This window comes from Anabrus simplex, chromosome 2 (genome assembly GCF_040414725.1).
Source record: "Anabrus simplex isolate iqAnaSimp1 chromosome 2, ASM4041472v1, whole genome shotgun sequence".
Classification (NCBI taxonomy): Eukaryota; Metazoa; Arthropoda; class Insecta; order Orthoptera; family Tettigoniidae; genus Anabrus; species Anabrus simplex.
In genome coordinates, this window is record NC_090266.1 from 533,471,257 (window position 1) to 533,494,997 (window position 23,741).

Consider the following 23,741-nt stretch of genomic DNA (forward strand, 5'->3'; position numbering starts at 1 on the left):
CGTTCTAGCTATTCTAATAGAGACCAATAATCACTCACACACAATTGACAACACTACCATATCCCATGTGAAAGAAGGATGAAAATATTCAAGACTACTGCAAAACTAGAAGAAATACTGCCACTTATGAATAAGTAAGCATTATTTCTACAAAGATGAACAGATAAACATTAGAAAAATGGTACTTAAAAGAATGATGAAACTGGATCTCTGGATTACATGTAGTGGATTATCTGCTCCTGTCGCTATCTCCCCATGTCAGAAGTCGCCTACATTTTAACACAACATTGGAGCTGTGATGTTCAATGCAGAATTGTGGTAGGTCTTCTCTTCAAAGCGTAGAAACATCTTGAAGCACTCGAACAAACACGTGACAATCCTGTTCTTTCTTATAATACAGTAGAGGCTGAAACTAACAAGCAATTTTAGAAGATATTCTGCACAAACACGCGTTGAGTTTTAAAGATGAAATTAAATTAAATGTCGTATGGCTTTTAGTGCCGGGATATCCCAGGACGAGTTCAGCTCGCCAGGTGCAGTTCTTTCTATTTGACTCCCGTAGGCGACCTGCGCTTAGTGATGAGGATGAAATGATGATGAAGACAACACATACACCCAGCCCCGTGCCATTGGAATTAACCAATTAAGGTTAAAATCCCAGAACCGGCGGGGAATCCAACCCGCGACCCTCTGAACCGAAGGCCAGTACGCTGACCGTTCAGTCAATGAGTCGGACAGTTTTGAAGATGAATGACGCGTAATTTAGCCTGTGAAAATCTGCCAGACTCGTTGACTGAGGTGTTAATGAAGGTACTTGATTTGCACTGCCGAATAGAATTATTCTAAGTCCAATGACGGAGTATCTGTATCGTGAATCAGAGCTCGGCAAAAGCAGCAGCAAGTGAAGTTCGTAAGTAAGAGCGTAAGAATATAAGATAATGAGAGAGCGTTTCTTCTGGAAACTGGGGTATTTAAGCACTTCACAATGAGGGCGTGTCACCACAATGGTTTGTATTTGGCCATTGTCTTGCACTTGATAGGCCATTACAATTCTCGAAAGTATCTTTCATTTGAAGACTTGGACATGCGTAATTCAGATCGAGGTGACCTTGACTACACACAGTGGGCCACGTGGAACAGCTGACAGCTCGATTAAAAAAATCAATACTCTGCTCCCTCGCTGGAAGAACCAGTTCTGTACAGGCGAGCACGTCTTTACAACACAGGATTGGAAAATATCGCCCATGCTAATGAAATAATAGCCTTGTACTTGCAGACACAATAAATACTTATTGTAGGCCAAATTTGAAGGGGACAGTACCCAGGGTGTAATGGTGGCATTCACCAGGGCTGTTGTCATAAACTAGTACACTTCTGAAGGCCCAACGATCATGGAGGAAAAGGAAGACCCACCCAGGCAACTCTGACAGAAATGCACAAGTTGTGGTTGTACAAATGGGTTATGTTTCAACTGAGAACAGTGCAATAAACTATATGTATATTTATTTATTTGCCATAAAATGGTGCTCCTTTTGTATATATTATTTTTAAATTTTGCATTAATATAAACATGTGTACACACTCACCCACCCAACTTTTTCTAGTATACCATTCAATTTTCTTATTCTCCTTTCTCTTTTTCTAGATTTATCTCCATCAACTTAAATAAGAGACACAACATTAATGGAAAGAAACAGAGTTAGAAATGGCTGTAAAAGTAAGGAGAAATTGAAGGAACTTACTAGAAAATTGAATCTAGCAAAGAAGGCAGTTAAGGATAACATCATGGCAAGCATAATTGGCAGTCATACAAATTTTAGTGAAAAATGGAAGGGTATGTATAGGTATTTTAAGGCAGAAACAGGTTCCAAGAAGGACATTCCAGGAATAATTAATGAACAAGGGGAGTGTGTATGTGAGGATCTTCAAAAGGCAGAAGTATTCTTTCAGCAGTATGTAAAGATTGTTGGTTACAAGGATAATGTCCAGATAGAGGAGGAGACTAAGGCTAAAGAAGTATTAAAATTTACATATGATAACAATGACATTTACAATAAGATACAAAAGTTGAAAAATAGAAAAGCGGCTGGAATTGATAAGATTTCTGGGGATATACTAAAGACAATGGGTTGGGATATAGTACCACATGTGAAGCACTTATTTGATTATTGTTTGGTTGAAGGAGCTATACCAAATGAATGGAGAGTTGCTATAGTAGCCCCTGTGTATAAAGGAAAGGGTACCGGGCGAGTTGGCCGTGCGCGTAGAGGCGCGCGGCTGTGAGCTTGCATCCGGGAGATAGTAGGTTCGAATCCCACTATCGGCAGCCTTGAAAATGGTTTTCCGTGGTTTCCCATTTTCACACCAGGCAAATGCTGGGGCTGTACCTTAATTAAGGCCACGGCCGCTTCCTTCCAACTCCTAGGCTTTTCCTATCCCACCGTCGCCATAAGACCTATCTGTGTCGGCGCGACGTAAAGCCCCTAGCAAAAAAAAAAAAAAAAAGGAAAGGGTGATAGACATAAAGCTGAAAATTACAGGCCAGTAAGTTTGACATGCATTATATGTAAGCTTTGGGAAAGCATTCTTTCTCATTATATTAGACATGTTTGTAAAATTAATAACTGGTTCGATTGAAGGCAGTTCGGATTTAGGAAAGGTTATTCCACTGAAGCTCAACTTGTAGGATTCCAGCAAGATATAGCAGATATCTTGGATTCAGGAGGTCATGGACTGTATCGCGATTGACCTGTCTAAAGCACTTGATAGGGTGGATCATGGGAGAATAGTGGCAAAAATGAGTGCAACTGGACTAGACAAAAGAGTGACTGAATGGGTTGCTATGTTGTTGTTGTTTGAGTCATCAGTCCATAGACTGGTTTGATGCAGCCCTCCATGCCACCCTATCCTGTGCTAACCTTTTCATTTCTACGTAACTATTGCATCCTACATCTGCTCTAATCTGCTTGTCATATTCATACCTTGGTCTACCCCTACCGTTCTTACCACCTACACTTCCTTCAAAAACCAACTGAACAAGTCCTGGGTGTCTTACGATGTGTCCTATCATTCTATCTCTTCTTCTTGTCAAATTTAACCAAATCGATCTCCTCTCACCAATTTGATTCAGTATCTCTTCATTCATGATTCAATCTATTCATCTCACCTTCAGCATTCTTCTGTAACCACATTTCAAAAGCTTCTATTCTCTTTCTTTCTGAGCTAGTTATCATCCATGTTTCACTTCCATACAATGCCACGCTCCACACGAAAGTCTTCAAAAACATCTTTCTAATTCCGATATCAATGTTTGAAGTGAGCAAATTCCTTTTCTTAAGAAAGCTCTTCCTTGCTTGTGCTAGTTTGCATTTTATGCCCTCCTTACTTCTGCCATCGTTAGTTATTTTACTACCCAAGTAACAATATTCATCTACTTCCTTTAAGACTTCATTTCCTAATCTAATATTTCCTACATCACCTGCCTTCATTCAACTGCAATCCATTACTTTCATTTTGGACTTATTTATATTCATCTTGTACTCCTTACCCAAGACTTCATCCATACCATTCAGCAACTTCTCGAGATCTTCTGCAGTCTCAGATAAAATAACAATATCATCGGCAAATCTCAAGGTTTTGATTTCCTCTCCTTGGACTGTGATTCCCTTTCCAAATTTCTCTTTGATTTCCTTTACTGCCTGTTCTATGTAAACATTGAAAAGGAGAGGGGACAAACTGCAGCCTTGCCTCACTCCTTTCTGGATTGCTGCTTCTTTTTCAAAGCCCTCGATTCTTATCACTGCAAACTGATTTTTATACAGATTGTAGATAATTCTTCATTCTCGGTATCTGATCCCTATCATCTTCAGAATCATAAATAGCTTGATCCAATCAACATTATCGAATGCCTTTTCTAGATGTATGAATGCCATGTACGTGGGCTTGTCCTTCTTGATTCGATCCTCTAAGATCAGACGTAAAGTCAGGATTGCTTCACGTGTTCCTACATTTCTTCTGAAGCCAAATTGATCTTCTTCCAACTCAGCTTCCACTTGTTTTTCCATTCTTCTGTAAATAATACTTGTTAAAATTTTGCAGGCATGAGATACTAAACTAATGGTGCGGTAGTTTTCACACCTGTCAGCACCGGCTTTCTTGGGAATAGGTATAACAACATTCTGCCGAAAATCGGATGGGACTTCTCCTGTCTCATACATCTTGCATGTTCCTATTTAGGTCACTCACAGCTCTGTCAAACTCTGATCTCAAAATTGGGCTATATTTCTAGAAAATAGATCTCAGAAAATTAGAGTAGGTGAAGCTTTATCTGACCCTGTAATAATTAAGAGGGGAATTCCTCAAGGCAGTATTATCAGACCTTTATGTTTTCTTATATATATATATATAAATGATATGAGTAAAGGAGTGGAATCAGAGGTAAGGCTTTTTGCGGATGATGTTATTCTCTATAGAATAATAAATAAGTTACAAGATTGTGAGCAACTGCAACGTGACTTCGAAAATGTTGTGAGATGGACAGCAGGCAATGGTATGTTGATAAACGGGGCTAAAAGTCAGGTTGTGAGTTTCACAAATAGGAAAAGTTCTCTCAGTTTTAATTACTGCGCTGATGAGGTGAAAGTTCCTTTTGGGGATCATTGTAAGTATATACGTGTTAATATAAGGAAAGGTTTTCATTGGGGTAAACACATAAATGGGATTGTAAATAAAGGGTACAGATCTCTGAACATGGTTATGAGGGTGTTTAGGGGTTGTATTAAGAATTTGAAGGAGAGGGCATATATGTCTCTGGTAAGACCCCAACTAGAGTATGGTTCCAGTGTATGGGACCCTCACCAGGATTACTTGATTCAAGAACTGGAAAAAATCCAAAGAAAAGCAGCTCGATTTGTTCTGGGTGATTTCCTACAAAAGAGTAGTGTTACAAAAATGTTGCATTGTTTGGGCTGGGAAGAAGTGAGAGAATGAAGGAGAGCTGTTAGAATAAGTGGTATGTTTACATATAATTTTAAAAAATATTTTTTTTATGTCAACCTAGTCAATACTTACAATGGCCCATTTGAACCTTCAACTATATAAAATACACTTATTAGTATCCCAAGAATTGGTCCCATAAAAAATAAAAAATAAATTGTAAGTATTGACTAGGTTGACATTAAACAAATATTTTTTTAAAATTATATGTAATCACTGTCGTCAATATGGACCAAATATGAGATTAATGACTTGTAAGTAAGTGGTATGTTCCGAGCTGTCAGCGGAGAGATGGCGTGGAATGACATTCGTAGACGAATAAGTTTGAGTGGCATTTATAAAAGTAGGAAAGATCACAATATGAAGATAAAGTTGGAATTCAAGAGGACAAACTGGGGCAAATATTCATTTATAGGAAGGGGAGCTAGGGATTGGAATAACTTACCAAGGGAGATGTTCAATAATTTTCAAATTTTTTGAAATTATTTAGGAAAAGGCTAGGAAAACAACAGATAGAGAATCTGCCACCTGGGCAACTGCCCTAAATACAGATCAGTATTGATTGATAATACCAATACCAAATATCATATTCTATGTTCATATTGACACCCGTATAATTAGAAATAGCCTGTCTGACAATAACGTCCATTGTATAAACTTGAGAGAAACTCCGTCCAGCCTTGTTTAATTTACAACTGGCATTGGATCTGAATTACTCAACAAGAGACTTTTATGATGTTCATTACCAAGAAAACATGTACAAGAACACTTTTCTAGACTATGAAAAACATAGCATGTTGACTTTTTAAACTTTCAATATACCAGTGTCCAAATAGTTTCTGGCCCAACATACTTTATTTAATGAATATTCTCCTACAATAAATAGCTGAAGTTGACCCAAATGGTTTGTAATATTTTCTACTTTTAATATAACTATATATTCCATTTTTGTTTTAAGTGGATAGTCTTAAATTTTATTGAACTGGTGGAGCATTAGAAATAAATCCTTATTAAGAATTTTGTTAACAAATAAACAAACAAAAGCCATGATCCATAGATATCCGCTACAGTTGAATCAGGAGTCTATTGGCAATAAGAACCTAAAGGAGAGATTTGATAAACATCTGGTATAAATATTAACAAACAACAAGAAACGAGTATATTCAAGCTTTATAATTATGTACCAATCAGTAAGCATTATTCCTGAGTATAAAACAGAATTTTAAATACGTATTTGTATTATATAAGAGGTCATTTGATGCATCCTATGATCTATTTGTATGAATATGATTTCAAAAATGAGTTTTAAGTCAACAGTTTATTTATGCCATTAGTAACTTACTTTGATGTCTGTGATTAAGTAAAATACTTTTCATTTGTAGATACTTGCTACAAAGGCAAAAAAATATACTGAATTCTTTGGTAATATTACTGGTAATATTTCAACAAATGTTTGTTCTAGCGGGCAACAATGTATTCAAGAGAGACATGTTTACTATTGTTGGCTTGTGGCCTGGTACTCAATACCTCCTACGGGTGTCAGCTATGAATAGTGCTGGAACAACTACTGCGAAGTACAATGCAGCTACACTGCTGTTAATAGGAGGTATGTAGACATGCCCTTTCATCCAAGTATTTGTTTTAAATAACATTAAATTCTGGCCCAAGTGAAAGCAGAACTATAAAATGTACTTAGGATATTATGTGTTCTCCTTTGGTTCCAACTCTTATGGTATGAATTTTCTTTTGGCCCACAATGAATAACATTCAATTATTTTGTATCTTGAACACTTCATTAATTCTCTTCTTATTTGCAGCATCATGAAAAGAGCCATCCATGCCTCTGCTATACACTAGCAATAGGAGCTTTTACAGTCAAATATCAAACCTACATATGTCCAGCTGATCTGTATGAAGTAAATACAAAATAAAATGCTTTAGTGTATACTGTCATGGATTGTTAGGGACCTTAAAATTAAAATGCCTACTCAGAGATGTAGTGTGTTTTACAATAATCTAAATTTACTGAAATGCTACTTAGTTATTCACAAGTGCACTAGCATTTGAGTTTTACCACTTCACATTGTTTGTACTCACACACTCAGTTGAACACACACTCCTGTGATGTGATGAACTCCTGTTCTCCAACATGGCCTCCCACAGTGCAATGTTGTTCGCAGAGCAGTTCGCTTCACAACTAACACACCGTGCTGAATTTCAGGGAGACATATGATTCCCGCCGCACTGATGCACTTCCAAGTGACCCATTCAAGACTCGCTGACTGTCTCATGACTGCCTCACACTCACTCTTGACTAACACAAGACTACCTCGTGGACTCACTGCTTCACTCTGATTCTTGAAGTTTCCACTTCTAGATCATTATTACGAGGGCCATCCGGAAAGTAGTATCCGTTAGCGCCGCATGAAGTGCTGACGACTCGGGCAGCCGCTGGGCAAGGTCAGACCGCGTCAGTGGCTTGTCTGCCTGCTCTGTGCAAGGTTGCATGACGCTAGCATTGCCTGTGTTGTGTCTGTGATCATTTAAAATGTTTAAACAAATTGAGAACTCCGCCAGTTGTGAAGTGAGGACCGTGATTAAATTTCTTAATGCACAAAACGTTCGACCTTGTGATATTCATTGCCAATTAACGGAGGTGTATGGAGACAATGTGATGGACGAGTCGTCTGTTCGGCCCTGGTGTCACAACTTCAACCTGGGGAGGGGGAATACACACGACGAGGAGCGTTCAGGGAGACCATCTGTCATTACAGACCAACTGCTGAGCGTAGTAGACGAATGCGTGAGGAACGATCGGCGCATCACAATTGATGAACTCTGTGAACATTTTCCTAATGTGTCTCGAACAATTGTTCATGAAATTGTCAAAGACCATCTGCATTATTCAAAAATCTGTGCAAGGTGGGTCCCTCGCATGCTTACAGAGGAGCACAAAACCAAGCGTATGGCTGCAGCACTGACGTTTCTGGGACGTTATTCCGATGAAGGAGACTCTTTCCTGACTCGCATCATTACTGGGGATGAAACATGGGTTTGTTATGCATCACCTGAGAGTAAACAACAGTCAGGAGTGGCATCATGCTCATTCACCAACCAAACCAAAAAAATTCAAGACAGTTCTGTCCACCAGGAAACTCAAGGCAACCGTTTTCTGGGATCGCCGAGGTGTACTGCTCATTGATTTTATGGCCCGTGGAGACACAATTAACTCAAAGACTTTCTGGCGGGGAAAAGATTGGACAGCGATGAAGAACTTAAACGAGCCGTGACTACGTATCTGAATGCGCTGGCGGCGGAGGACTATGACGCTGGAATACAAAAACTCGTCCCGCGTTATGACAAATGCCTAAATTTGCTTGGAGATTATGTGGAGAAGTAGTGTAAAGTATGCTCTTTCCAATAAAAATGTGTATATTTGTTAATATTTACTCCTGTGTCTTTATTGCGCAAACAGGTACCACTTTCCGGATGGCCTTCGTACATGCCTCAGCAATTCATCAGAGCTACTGTTCTGCCTGTTGCTGGCCCCATATATATTGTTGCAGTTCTGCTGGTAATGTCGCCTACTGCTGGCCCCCACACCCTCGGTTCTCTTTGCCACAATGCAACCCTACTTACACTATTATCACTGTTATTACTGTTGTTGTAATTAGAATAGGCTTAATTGCAGTTTGGAATTGTGTAGTTCTTGTGTAGGCTATTACTTTCGATATTCAGTAATTAACAGCAGTTTTTATCCTGTCAGGGGTTGTAGGATTTAAAAAAAATAGAGCACGACTAAGTAATATTGTAGTGTAGTCTTATATTAATTACCTTATTGTTGTGTACTATCCCAGACAATATATCCCTCCATTCATTTATTTTTTGCAAATAAGTTATTTTATTTTTAATTTCTTTTTCCCCGTAAAGAATGGCTAAGGAGCGCGAGTGTACTTACTGTGGGTGTAGCGAGGCATTGAGGGGTATGAGGGAGGAATTGGAAAGTTTGAGGGAGATAATTAGGATTCTCACAGAAGACAGGAAGGAAGATAGGACTCCCTCAAACAATGTACAGGTTACAGTAGGTGTACAAGAGGGAGGGGAAGGAAAGGGAGGAGTTGTAGAAGACAGGTGGTCTAAAGTTCTAAGGGGAAGGAGATTGCAGGCTAAGGGCTCTATTCAGGATCAGAATTCAGGACAGGTGTCTGTGCGAAATCGGTACGAGTCACTCCAGATAGAACAACAGAGGGAAGATGAGGGACAGGGAACTGTTGGTGAGATGTGTGGAAGTAGGAGGAAGGGAAAAGGTAGGAAAGGAAAACGTAGAGTAGAGGATAGGAAAAGACAGGTGGAACAGGGTCATGGGAAGGAGAAAAGGGAGGAGGAAGTAGCTTCTGCAGCTATCAGGAAAGATAGGGCTGACCAGGAGGGGAGGGGATCAAATGAGGTGGGTAGGGTTGAGGCTCTGGTCATGGGGGATTCCATCGTTAGACACGTGGGGAAGGTGTGTGGAGGAAAGGGTACCAGGGTAGAGTGTTATCCAGGAATTAGGTTGAGGCAGATGTTGAGGAAAGTAGAAGAGAGGGAGGAGGGGAAGGAGAAGGTGGTAGTGTTTCACGTTGGTACCAACAACGTAAGGCAAGCTGATATAAGTATCAACATAGTTGGAGATGTGTGGGATCTGGTAAATGCAGCACGGGTGAAGTTTAAGAAAGCGGAGATTGTTATTAGTGGAATACTGTGTAGAAGGGATACTGACTGGAGGGTGATTGGGAATTTAAATGAGACTATGGAGTGGGTATGTGGGAAACTGGGAGTGAAATTTCTAGATCCTAATGGGTGGGTAGGAGATAGGGATCTGCGCTCAGATGGCTTTCATTTAAACCGCAGTGGTACATATAAGTTAGGAAATTTGTTTGGAAGGGTAATAGGGAGGTACATTCAGGGAAACGGGATGGCCTAGGGAGCGGTGATAAGGGAACAGGGAACTGGAAATCAAGTAGGGATGACATAAAATTGTTAGTGTTGAACTGTAGAAGTATTGTAAGGAAAGGAATAGAATTAAGTAATTTAATAGATATATATTTACCAGATATTGTAATAGGAGTTGAATCATGGCTGAGAAATGATATAATGGATGCAGAAATTTTCTCACGGCACTGGAGTGTGTATCGTAGAGATAGGATAGGAAGGGTGGGAGAGGGAGTGTTCATTCTGGTGAAAGAAGAATTTGTAAGCTACGAAAAAGTTAAAGATGAGACACACGAACTTCTAGGTGTAAGGCTCATTTCTAAAGATAATAGGCAACTTGATATATTTGGAGTGTACAGATCGGGAAAGGGTAGCACTGACGCGGATTCGGAATTATTTGATAGGATAGTCAACTATGTGGGAAACGACATGGAAAGAAATGTGATTGTAGCGGGAGATCTGAATTTGCCACATGTCAATTGGGAATGAAATGCGAACGACAGGAAGCATGACCAACAAATGGCAAACAAGTTAATATGGGAAGGACAGCTGATTCAGAAAGTGATGGAACCAACCAGAGGGAAAAATATCCTGGATGTCATGCTGATAAAACCAGATGAGCTCTATAGGGAAACTGAAGTAATAGATGGTATTAGTGATCATGCTGTTTTTGTGGTAGTTAAAAATAAATGTGATAGAAAGGAAGGTCTTAAAAGTAGGACTGTTAGGCAGTACCATATGGCTGATAAAGCAGGCATGAGGCAGTTTCTAAAAAGTAATTATGATCGGTGGAAAACGGTAAATAAAAATGTAAACAGGCTCTGGGATGGGTTTAAAGAAATTGTTGAGGAATGCGAAAACAGGTTTGTACCATTAAGGGTGGTAAGGAATGGTATTATAATAGAGAAATAAAGAGACTAAGAAGGAGGTGCAGACTGGAAAGAAATAGAGTTAGAAATGGCTGTGGAAGTAAGGAGAAATTGAAGGAACTTACTAGAAAATTGAATCTAGCAAAGAAGGCAGCTAAGGATAACATGATGGCAAGCATAATTGGCAGTCATACGAATTTTAGTGAAAAATGGAAGGGTATGTATAGGTATTTTAAGGCAGAAACAGGTTCCAAGAAGGACATTCCAGGAATAATTAATGAACAAGGGGAGTGTGTTTGTGAGGATCTTCAAAAGGCAGAAGTATTCAGTCAGCAGTATGTAAAGATTGTTGGTTACAAGGAAAATGTCGAGATAGAGGAGGAGACTAAGGCCAAAGAAGTAATAAAATTTACATATGATAACAATGACATTTACAATAAGATACAAAAGTTGAAAACTAGAAAAGCGGCTGGAATTCATCAGATTTCTGGGGATATACTAAAGACAATGGGTTGGGATATAGTACCATATGTGAAGTACTTATTTGATTATTGTTTGGTCGGAGGAGCTATACCAGATGAATGGAGAGTTGCTATCGTAGCCCCTGTGTATAAAGGAAGGGGTGATAGACATAAAGCTGAAAATTACAGGCCAGTAAGTTTGACATGCATTTTATGTAAGCTTTGGGAAGGCATTCTTTCTGATTATATTAGACATGTTTGCGAAAATTAATAACTGGTTCGATAGAAGGCAATTCGGTTTTAGGAAAGGTTATTCCACTGAAGCTCAACTTGTAGGATTCCAGCAAGATATAGCAGATATTTTGGATTCTGGAGGTCAAATGGACTGTATCGCGATTGACCTGTCTAAAGCATTTGATAGGGTGGATCATGGAAGACTACTGGCAAAAATGAGTGCAATTGGACTAGACAAAAGAGTGACTGAATGGGTTGCTATATTTCTAGAATATAGATCTCAGAGAATTAGGGTAGGTGAAGCTTTATCTGACCCTGTAATAATTAAGAGGGGAATTCCTCAAGGCAGTATTATCGGACCTTTATGTTTTCTTATATATATAAATGATATGAGTAAAGGAGTGGAATCAGAGGTAAGGCTTTTTGCGGATGATGTTATTCTCTATAGAGTGATAAATAAGTTACAAGATTGTGAATAACTGCAGCGTGACCTTGAAAATGTTGTGAGATGGACAGCAGGCAATGGTATGATGATTAACGGGGTTAAAAGTCAGGTTGTGAGTTTCACAAATAGGAAAAGTCCTCTCAGTTTTAATTACTGCGTTGATGGGGTGAAAGTTCCTTTTGGGGATCATTGTAAGTATCTAGGTGTTAATATAAGGAAAGATCTTCATTGGGGTAATCACATAAATGGGATTGTAAATAAAGGGTACAGCTGGGTACATGGTTATGAGGGTGTTTAGGGGTTGTAGTAAGGATGTAAAGGAGAGGGCATATAAGTCTCTGGTAAGACCCCAACTAGAGTATGGTTCCAGTGTATGGGACCCTCACCAGGATTACCTGATTCAAGAACTGGAAAAAATCCAAAGAAAAGCAGCTCGATTTGTTCTGGGTGATTTCCGACAAAAGAGTAGCATTACAAAAATGTTGCAATGTTTGGGTTGGGAAGAATTGAGAGAAAGAAGAAGAGCTGCTCGACTAAGTTGTATGTTCCGAGCTGTCAGCGGAGAGTTGGCGTGGAATGACATTAGTAGACAAATAAGTTTGAATGGCGTTTATAAAAGTAGGAAATATCACAATATGAAGATAAAGTTGGAATTCAAGAGGACAAACTGGGGCAAATATTCATTTATAGGAAGGGGAGTTAGGGATTGGAATAAATTACCAAGGGAGACGTTCAATAAATTTCCAATTTCTTTGAAATCATTTAGGAAAAGGCTAGGAAAGCAACAGATAGGGAATCTGCCACCTGGGCGACTGCCCTAAATGCAGATCAGTATTGATTGATTGATTGATTGATCACATTACTTGTAGTCGAAAACCATAATCCATATGGGGCTAATTGGACCTCCAGCCAAAGCAGTGAGGATGCTTTGGAATGGAAAGACTTGTGTTGTCTGAAGCCTCCGTGGCTCAGGCGGCAGCGCATCGGCCTCTCACCACTGGGTTCCGTGGTTCAAATCCCGGTCACTCCATGTGAGATTTATGCTGGACTAAGCGGAGGTGGGACAGGTGTTTTTCGCTGGGTACTCTGGTTTTCCCTGTCATCTTTCATTCCAGCAACACTCTCCAATATCATTTCATTTCATCAGTCATTCATTAATCATTGCCCCAGAATAGTTTAACAGGCTTCGGCAGCCGCTATCCTCACCGCTAGATGGGGCTTCATATCATTCCATTCCTGACCTGGTCGAATGACTGGCTGGGGATTTTCATTTCAGACTTGTGCTGTCTGAGGCCACACCTACGCTGGATATGAAGATCTGTCACTCCGATCAAACATGGCCACCTGAACAATCTCACTACAAAACAAAGTGCAGTGCTCCATAGGACCCGCATAGGCCAGTTCCGGCAGCCCCCCATGACGAGCCAGCCAGCCTCATTTATCATCTATAGAATGAATCTCATTCTGAGGAAAAAATTGCAATAGCAGATAATCTCTTTGACAATATTTTGACAATGCTGTCCTTCCTAGTGAAATGACTATTATTGTACTGAAATACAAGTGAGCTTAGTACGTTTTAGAGGAAGAAAATTATTTTACATAATGTGCATAATTATTGCCTAAATTATCCTTCATGCATATATAATGTAAAAATAAAATTTCAGGATCATAAGCTAATATATTTTTATGGAAATAAATTTCGAAGTCATGTTAAAGTGTTGATTCATGGTGCGGGTTACTGTAGTCACATCCTAGTTCACGAACCATGGGCAACGGCTAAGTAGCCTAGTAAGTGGTCCTGAAAGTCGGGATACCAGCTGCTATGGAATGAGAGTGGGCATCTCGGACATATTCTAAGTCATGGCCCATCCTGTGCTCAGGCGGCTAGGACCATACAATCCACCAGAGGTCTCTGAGCCGTTAGAGGAGAAATCCTCATTAGGACTACGTGTAAGTAAGGGTAGCATCCTGCTTCACAGATTTTTTACTGAACACACTCAGAATGTTCTAAGCAAGCCTCGGACCTATGGGAGTAATTGGGTCCCACTCCTATTTGACAGGCGAGGGACTCCTTGAAAATAACTTGGCATATGAAATGGAATTTGATGGGGAGTTGTCGATATTAATGGGACTTACAGATGAAAGAAAGTGGAACTGGCTGAGTCAGCAAGGAGGTTGCATCTGGATGTGTTAGAAGATAATAATATTCAGGTAATGGGAGATAATGAGAAAGGGATAGGAGATTATAAACTGTACTTGACGGGTGTTAAAAGTGAAGAGTAGAAGTGGAGTGGGACTGTTCAACAAGAATACACCTCCACTCAACATAGATTCTGTTAGGCACATAAGTTTGATTTGGTAGTTGGAGGAACCACAATGAGAATTATCTCAGTGTATTCACCATATGAGGGTGCAGATGATGATGAAGTTGACAAGTATTATGAAGCATTGAGTGACATTGTAGTCAGGGTCGACAGCAAGGACAATATAGTGCTAATGGGTAATCTCAATACGAGAGTAGGGATAGAACTGAAGGATATGAAAGGGTGATTCATAAATGTAGGGAAGACTGGAAGTTAATAGGAATGGGGAACATTTGCTTGCTGGACTTCTGAGTGATATGGGAATAGCAATTATGCATATATTCTTCAAGCGTAAGGCTATTCACTGCTACACATGGAAGGGTAGCAGCACCAGAACCATAATAGACTATCTTAACTGACTTTGAATTCAGGAAATATATTAGAATTGTGCTAGTTTTCTGGGTATTTTCGATGATATATACCACTATTTGATCTGTAGTGAACTAAAGACCTTTGGGCCTAGAATAGAGACAGTGAAATCTGTCTGCAGATGAATAAGCACAGAAAATCTTCAAGATGAAGAAATTAGACAGAAGTACATGCATATGATTAGAGAAAAGTTCCAAATAATTTACAGTAAGCAGACTCAGGATATAGACAGAAAATGGGTGGCATACAGGATTGCTGTAGCAGAAACAGTACGGGAACGCCTAGGGACAACTGTGTATAAAGATGGATAAAGCAAACATCATGGTGGAATGATGAAGTGAGAGCAGCTTGTAAATGTAAAAAGAAGACGTATCCAAAATAGCTCCAAACAAGAACTGATGCAGACAGGGAATTGTATGCAGATGAAAGAAATGGAGTGAAATAAATAGTTGTTGAATCCAAAAAGAAGTCTTGGGAAGATTTTTGTAACAACCTGGCAAAGCTAGGTCAAGCAGCAGGGAAACCATTCTGGACAGTAAAAAATAATCTTAGGAAGGGTGTGGAAAAGGAAATGAATAGTGTTTTGGGTAACTCAGGTGAACTCATAATAGATTCCGGGGAATCACTGGACAGGTGGAAGGAATATTTTGAAAATCTTCTCAACGTAAAAGGAAATATTCCTGGTGACGTCGCAAACAACCAAGCTCATGGGGAGAATGAAAATGATGTTGGCAAAATTACGCTTGAGGAAGTGGAATGGATGGCAAATAAATACCATTGTCACAAATCAGCAGCAATAGATGAAATTAGACCTGAAATGATGAAGTATAGAGGAAAGGTAGGGATAAAATTGTTTCATAGAGTAATACGATTAGCATGGAGCAAGGGAACAGGAGGAATTGCAACAACTATCCAGGTATCTCATTGATTAGTATACCAGGTAAAGCATTCACTGGCATCTTGGAAGGGAGGGTATAATCAGTGGTTGAGAGGAAGTTGGATGAAAACCAGTGTGGTTTCAGACCACAGATGGGCTACCAGGATCAGATTTTCAGTATGCACCAGGTAACTAAAAAATGCTACGAGAGAAATAGACAGTTACGTTTATGTTCCGTAGATCTAGAGAAAGCATATGACAGGGTACCGAGGGAAGAAATGTTCACCATACAGGTGGACTATGGGATTAATGGTAGATTATTAAAATCAATCAAAGGCATTTATGCTGACAATCGGACTGCAGTGAGAATTGATGGTAGAATGAGTTCTTGGTTCAGGGTACTTACCAGGGTTAGGCAAGGCTGTAATCAGTTGTTCGTAGTGCGCCCTATTTCCCGGTCCAGCTCAGCCAGCACACGAGAGATCCCGAGGTGGATTGTTCGTTAACGGACTGTCCTTCAATCAGAGGCATTTAAAGAGATAGGATTGACGACCATAAAGAAAAGAACAAATCACAACACAGGTTTGACATTTATTCCATAAGCATTAATTTAAATAAATCATAACATTTAATTCTTGCTGTTTTTCTAATGAACATCTTCACGGTGTTAAAATTTGTAATTGAATTTACAAATTTAACTGGTTTAACTTCTTCATTCATGTAGACAAAGGGTTATGTTCTGAAAATAAAAATGAACCAAAATTAAGCCTTCAGTAGCTTCAAAATGAATATTAAAGGAGGTTGAACCTCTTCTTAACTCAATCCTGAATTAACATCATTATTGAAACTGAACTTCACTTACTTCACCTTTAACAAAATTAAAAATCAAAAACTCTACTCGACCATGTAGATAACTTTATCTTAGGCATAGATATCAAGGATAATTTAATAAAAAACCACCTATTCAATACTTTCCACGTTTAATGTGGTTATTATCTACATGATTTTATGTAGACTTATTTAGGTCAGGTACATGTTTCACCCATTACTTTGGACATCTTCAGCCTGTAAACAACCTTTAGGTCAAGGTTTGGGACCTTTTTAACCAATATAAACATACCAATACACAACAATAAGTTGACGACACATCCTGTCAACAGACACGGTACGTCAAGAACATAATATGATATAGGGGTCCCATAAACCCCGATATGTAATCCTCTTTACCAAAAAGAAGATCCATTTTAGTTTTGGACATTTTTCATATTAGATAGATTAGGACCAAAAAACTTAACTGTATTAACTTATGTTACCCATCTTAAGAGTTCATTAATGTTTGTATATATTGTATATAATGTATATATTGTATATAGTGTATATAGTGTATATATTGGTATGTTTATATTGGTTAAAAAGGTCCCAAACCTTGACCTAAAGGTTGTTTACAGGCTGAAGATGCCCAAAATAATGGGTGAAACATGTACCTGACCTAAATAAGTCTACATAAAATCATGTAGATAATAACCACATTCAACGTGGAAAGTATTGAATAGGTGGTTTTTTATTAAATTATCCTTGATATCTATGCCTAACGTCATCTTCAATACGGAACAATAATGAGAGTTGTTACTTGTAACTTTATCTTACCCTTACAATAATAATTTTATGTTATTTACAGAATTCATGTTAACTTATCTCTGTTTCCTTAATCAATGAAAATGTCTCTGATAACTTTATGTCATAGTTAAATTAATCAATTAAATTATTTAAGCACTTGAAATTATTAGTTTTCTTAATCAGTGTTAAATTATGTGCTCACATGACGTTAGGATACTGTTATATCACAAGACAGTACCCTACTCCTTATTTGAAATTATTAAATCCTTAATTCAAAATTTATTCCTATCATCACTTGATTTTATGTTATCGAATTATCTCAACATGGAATAATCCTTCCAAAATTTAACACTTCTTGTCGTTAAAATTTTACAATCCTAGTCTAAATTTACAATCTTTGTCAAAATTCTCAATCTTTCTTTTGCCTTTGAAACTAGATTATCTTATTTATCTTTAACTTCAAAGCATAGAAATTTTAACTCTATCATTAAGTTGACACAACTTCAATAAACACTTCCAAAGAAATAGATCAACAAATACAACACTGAAATAATCTGGACATTCGTGGTGAACACATGGCCAGACTAAAGCACAATATTCAAAATCACATCAAAAAATATCTCTAACTACGACATTCACATAACCCACACACCCAATGGATACACAAAATTTATTTACACTATTTACACTCAAATCCTGGGTGAATGATTATTAGTTCATGATTTTTATCATAATTAGAGTCGATTGGATCAGATAGATGAGCCTTTATTTATTAAACATGCTCGACATAGTATGTGGCAAGTGATTGAATTTGAGTTATCACTTTAAAGAATGTAATAATTACATGGCAACGGCGATTGAGTAGAATTAAAGGTCATTATCTGAAGATCTGATAGAAAACATCATCACGCACATCATAGGGGTTATCATCTTAAAATCGTCAAACACATAGTTGATAAGCACTAATTAATTAGTTATTATTCTAAAAAAATAGAAATGTAACTCCCACGTGCTCCACAATTTCACTAAAATGCTATGTTCCCTAGACACATGCTTCCAAATTACTATAGTTACCCCGCAGGATCACCAATATTCCAGGCAAATACACAAAATATAGAGCACACCATAAATCATCTATAAGAATAATCTACTCTTACCGGGCGAGTTGGCTGTGCACGTAGAGGCGCGCGGCTGTGAGCTTGCATCCGGGAGATAGTAGGTTTGAATCCCACTATCGGCAGCCCTGAAGATGGTTTTCCGTGGTTTCCCATTTTCACACCAGGCAAATGCTGGGGCTGTACCTTAATTAAGGCCATGGCCACTTCTTTCCAACTCCTAGGTCTTTCCTATCCCATCGTCGCCGTAAGACCTATCTGTGTCGGTGCGACGTAAAGCCCCTAGCAAAAAAAAAAATCTACTCTTATTTATTGCTCACGACCTTTGACGTCATGTTTAACCCGATCTCATATTTTATGATTACTATTATCAGTGATTATTAGGTCTATTGACAATATTGACAACAGATAGGGAATCTGCCACCTGGGCGACTGCCCTAAATGCAGATCAGTAATGATTGATTGATTGATTCGGATTAATCTGAAAATCTGATGACACAGTCCTAAATAATCATTCGATAAATGCAAAAGATGAAACTCAGCTCAATCTAGTAAAATGAAATATTACCCAATTCTATCTCACAATGTTTTCAGAAGTCAAAATTATTATTTAAATCAATTATTAATCGAGAGGTTAATTATTATTAGGTCTTATTTTAAATACTGACATAAAATTGGAAAAACACTCTGATGACAAACTACAGTTAGCAACACTAATAGAATTTCAACTCTTGTTCACACATGTAACAAGTCTAAAATGACACCACCATGATTGGAAGTATGAAATATGGCTAAATATTGCAAAACCAATAGAAATACTGGCTAAGAGAAGATCATCATCTAGTTTTCTACACAGATGGACAGATAGATTACATAAAATGGTACTCAAATTTTATGATGAAGTTCAATCCTCGGTAGGTGTCTTCATTCTCCCAGCTCGTCCATCTCGTTCACCCTCTTGAAGCTAGAATTGCCTCACATGTCTAGCAACTCATGATGGCCGGAATGTTGAAGTCCCACGTCGAATATGTTGATCCTCTTGATGTTGGAAGGCAAATCCTGAAGTAGGCGACGATTTTCGATGGATTTGTGGTCCTCTTCTCATGCAAAGTTAGAATTAGCTGCAACTGACACAACAAAATTTTAGAAAGTGCACGTGCCTGGCTCACTGATTTGTTGAAAACAACACTTAACTTCTGGGCTCAGTGATTGTAGATGTGGTAGCACGGTAATATTCCGTCAGAATAAGAAGAAAGTAAGACGCAATAAGAGAACGATTTACAGTTTTATAGCCTCTGGCTCAGAGGTGTGTCATTCATGTTAACAGACTATTGATTCATAGCCGGCCATATTCATTGGTTGAGACTATTCCAGAAACCCTTAGCGAGCAGGCAGATATGCACACGCGCAGTATTTAGCCTCGAGAAATCCAGTCTGTCATGTGACTATCATATTTCTGTCTAAGTGGACGGGTGAACGATCATGGGGTGAATTTCTTCCGTCGGAGTTCTGCCTCCAGGTTCTCCCTTGGTTGGCTGACGTCCTTTCTTCCTCCCTGATAGTCGTGATCTGGTGAATTTGTAGCTCTGGACTATGGACTTTACGAACTGGTTCCCTCGATATCATACCTAACAGTCTTAAAATGGCTTCAGCTTGAATAGCTGTCTGCACATTAGAAGTGATCGTAATTCATTGTACATCAGCAGGTAATTGACGAATGATGAGTCCAACTCCCTGAGTTTCCTCAGCTGGCTCGAGAAAAAATCCAAATATTTTGTAGGCATAGACGACGCATACTTTCGAGCATACAGTTTGGAATTTAGATTATGTTGTACGTCACTGTTCCAGTATTTTTTGAGGAATGCTCTTTTGAATCCTTTAAAGTAATCAAAAGAGAACCTGAATGCCAAAAACCATGTGTGCACTGAATTTTCTAAGTGATGTTCAGTGACTAGGAGCTGTCTCTCTGGAGGTATCTTCGCGTCTCGAAAATAAATCTGAAGCTCATTTATAAAACTTTTAAGAGTTTTTCCTTGAACGTTGTTAACCTTTTTAGGTTGGTAGGCCTGATAATATGGACAATTTGCATCTGACCAGTCATGTTTAACTGCGAATGTTATTGATAATCCCTGGTAACATATTAATTGGATTGGTAGCATTTTGCTCTGATTTTACATGAGGTGTTGAGGTTTGAACAGTGCCTGAAATTCATTTCTACAATAAAGCTTGTTTTTTTCGAGCAGTGAAGTGGTTATAATGCACATGCCAGTATCCAGTATTCGGGAGATAGCGGGATCGAACCCCACTGTCGGCAGCCCTGAAGATTGTTTTCCGTGGTTTCCCATTTTCACACCAGGCAAACGCTGGGGCTGTACCTTAATTAAGGCCACGGCCGCTTCCTTCCCCTCTCCTAGCTCTTTCCTGTCCCATCGTCGCTGTAGGACCTTCTGTGCCGGTGCGACTTAAAGCCAATACAAAAAAAAATAATGCACATGTTTTTATTCTGCATTTTCAAGAAGTGCATTTTCTGAACCAACTCCTTAATTCCCTCGGTGCATTCTTTTCTACATCCCTTGGTGTCAGTCTTCGTTACAGTCTTTACCTTCTGTATTTCTTTAATAAGGGTCAATTTTATGGATTTTAACTCATGTTGGTTTCCCTCGAGTGCTTCGTAAAATGTTCTGTGCTTCACTGAACCTTTCACTGAGCAATTTTTCTAAATTAACCTGATTTGCATTTAAAGTATCCTTAAGGGTTTTCTCTAGATTCACTTGACTAGCAATGAGATTTTCGCATTGTCGCTAAGTCTTTTCTCCAAATCCACCTGACTTGCCATTAAGTTGGCCCGATTTGGATTAAGATTAGCCTCTAGGGCGGCCATAGCTTCAGCCAACATCTGTTGTAATCCTTCTTTGTTAATAATTATGTATAACTAAACGACAATACAACCAAACAGTGTTACTAGCTTAACCTCTCAGCGTGGGACGACTTTCACAACCTGGCTACCCTGTGCTGCGGGAGGAGTATAGCACCAACCATGCTATGAGTGCAGACTTTTAGTTAGTCGGGCGTAAATGACAAGCGGTTCAATGGATTTTACCAAAATGTTCAGTTTGTTATTAGTGCATAACCACACAAACAGCACAATTTACTGGAATTATCCAAGGTCAGTGAAGTGGAGGAAACTTCTGAGCATTCAAATTGATCAAGAGATATGGCTGAACCAAATATAGAAGTAGCTAGTACCTGGATTTTTTGAGAAATAAGATCTGTACTATGCTCATTAACATACACAATGCAAGAACTACATACATTTCTCCACTGTAACAGGTACATATTAATTTACCCTTGATCGGAATGGAAATAACTAACCGTGTGATCGCATGTGATGTTGAGCATAAATATCTGCCTATTCTACTATCATCTTTATGAACTCAACAGTAGAAAACAACTGAAAATGTTCACATAGGATAAAAGCAGCTCTTTGCAGCATTCTGAGACCCATAATTTGCAGTAAATATTTCCCTTTGCCCTCTATAATCATCCATGTCTTCTCACACAAACCCACCATCAATAACATTATGGCCGATACTTTCTCGTGTATCAAAAGCAACATCAATGTCACGATCACTACTTTCACTCTCAAATTCTGTATCCTAGTCTTTGCTTAACGAAACTAAACTTTCTGTATCATCATTCGGTAAAACATCGTTAATTTTCGAATTCGCAATCACAAGAAAACGTTTAGCTGCAATGATGTCAACAACAGAACTTGTTGGTTTTTCAGACGCGATAAAAACTCGATAGAAATACGTATCAAATGAAAGATCGATGCTTTGTCTGTACATATATCTTACTACATTTGTAATAGTTCAAGAAATATTCGCTAGATAGAAGCACAAATCAGAAGCTGCTACACACGTGCAATGCACGTCACTCCGCGACAGAGAGCGTTGGGGAGTCTGCGTGCAGTGTACGGCACTCCATGTTGAGCGGTTAAGACTTAAGAGGTATTCTGATTGAGACGTGGGGATATGGAGGATTGATCCCATCAAGTAGCAAAAGCAAAGATTCATTAACCTCGTGAACTCTTAATCATAACAATAGACGTGAATATTTACCTAACTGATTTAAAATGTAGCATCGCAACTAATTAAAAAATTCCTAATCAACAGCAAGGATTTTATAATCATCACCAAACACAAATATTAACTTTAAAGCACGTGCTTATGTCAGCCACAAAAATTTAGGTGAATAAATGTCACAAAATCAACCTGAAATAAAGTCAATGTCATAAACACTGGTCAGCACAAGATCAAATCCTAGGTTCAGGAAGCCATTTAAAAACTAGCAAGTAGCTTTTAAATCGAGCCTCACATTCGCGTAAGCCATTTGAAAGCCCCCTGTTTCCTGGTCCAGTTCAGTCAGTACACGGGAGATCCCGAGGTGGATCATTCGTTAACAGGCTGTCCTTCTTTAAGAGGCATTTAAAGGGATAGGAATGACGACCATAAAGAAAAGAACAAATCACAACACAGGTCTGACATTTATTCCATAAGCATTAATTTAAATAAATCATAACATTTAATTCTTGTTGTTTTTCAAACAAACATCTTTACAGTGTTAAAATTTGTAACTGAATTTACAAATTTAACTGATTTAACTTCTTCATTAACGTATACAAAGGGTTATGTTCTGAAAATAAAAATGAACCAAAATTAGGCCTTCAGTGGCTTCAAAATGAAAATTAAAGGAGGTTGAACCTCTTCCTAACTCAATCCTGAATTAACATCATTATTGAAACTGAACTTCGCTTACTTCACCTTTAACAAAATTTAAAATCAAAAACTCTACTCGACCATGTGGCGTATAACTTAATCTTACACTTACAATAATAATTTTATGTTATTTACAGAATTCATGTTATCTCTACTTCCTTAATCAATAAAAACATCTCTGATAACTTTATGTCACAGTCAAATTAATCAATTAATTGATTTAAGCACTTGAAATTATTAGTTTGCTTATGTATGTATGTTCAGTCCATCAGCGATTCCGCTTTCACCCTTTTTGGGTATCTTCAGCCTGTGGACAACCTTAAGGTCAAGGTCCGGGACCTTATTTAACCATATATAGTATGAAATGTGAACGTTGATGTTACTCAGTAATAACCTCTTAAAATTAACATGCCATAACAATATTTTTAATAATGTGAACAATACATAAAAATGAGTGACATGAATTGATGGTGTTGTTAACACAATTAAAACTTGTCAGTCTTATTCTATCTAATTTGAAAAAAAGTCCAAAGCTAAAATGGATCATCTTCATCTACCATGAGTCTTAGGTAAAGATTTTTTCATCCGCAGGCTCATTTGACCCACATATATCGTTACTTATACTTGACAAAATCACTGTTGAAATG

General features: G+C 38.3%; 1 protein-coding gene across 1 annotated transcript in view; it reads left to right on the forward strand.

The window, feature by feature from the left end:
• LOC136862916 (cell adhesion molecule Dscam2) overlaps window positions 1-23,741 on the forward strand; it is a 476,298-nt gene that overhangs the window by 408,054 nt on the left and 44,503 nt on the right. The window contains exon 21 of the mRNA XM_067139195.2: window positions 6,458-6,601. Coding sequence (XP_066995296.2) covers window positions 6,458-6,601 — 144 coding nt within the window. The remainder of the gene's footprint in view (window positions 1-6,457; window positions 6,602-23,741) is intronic.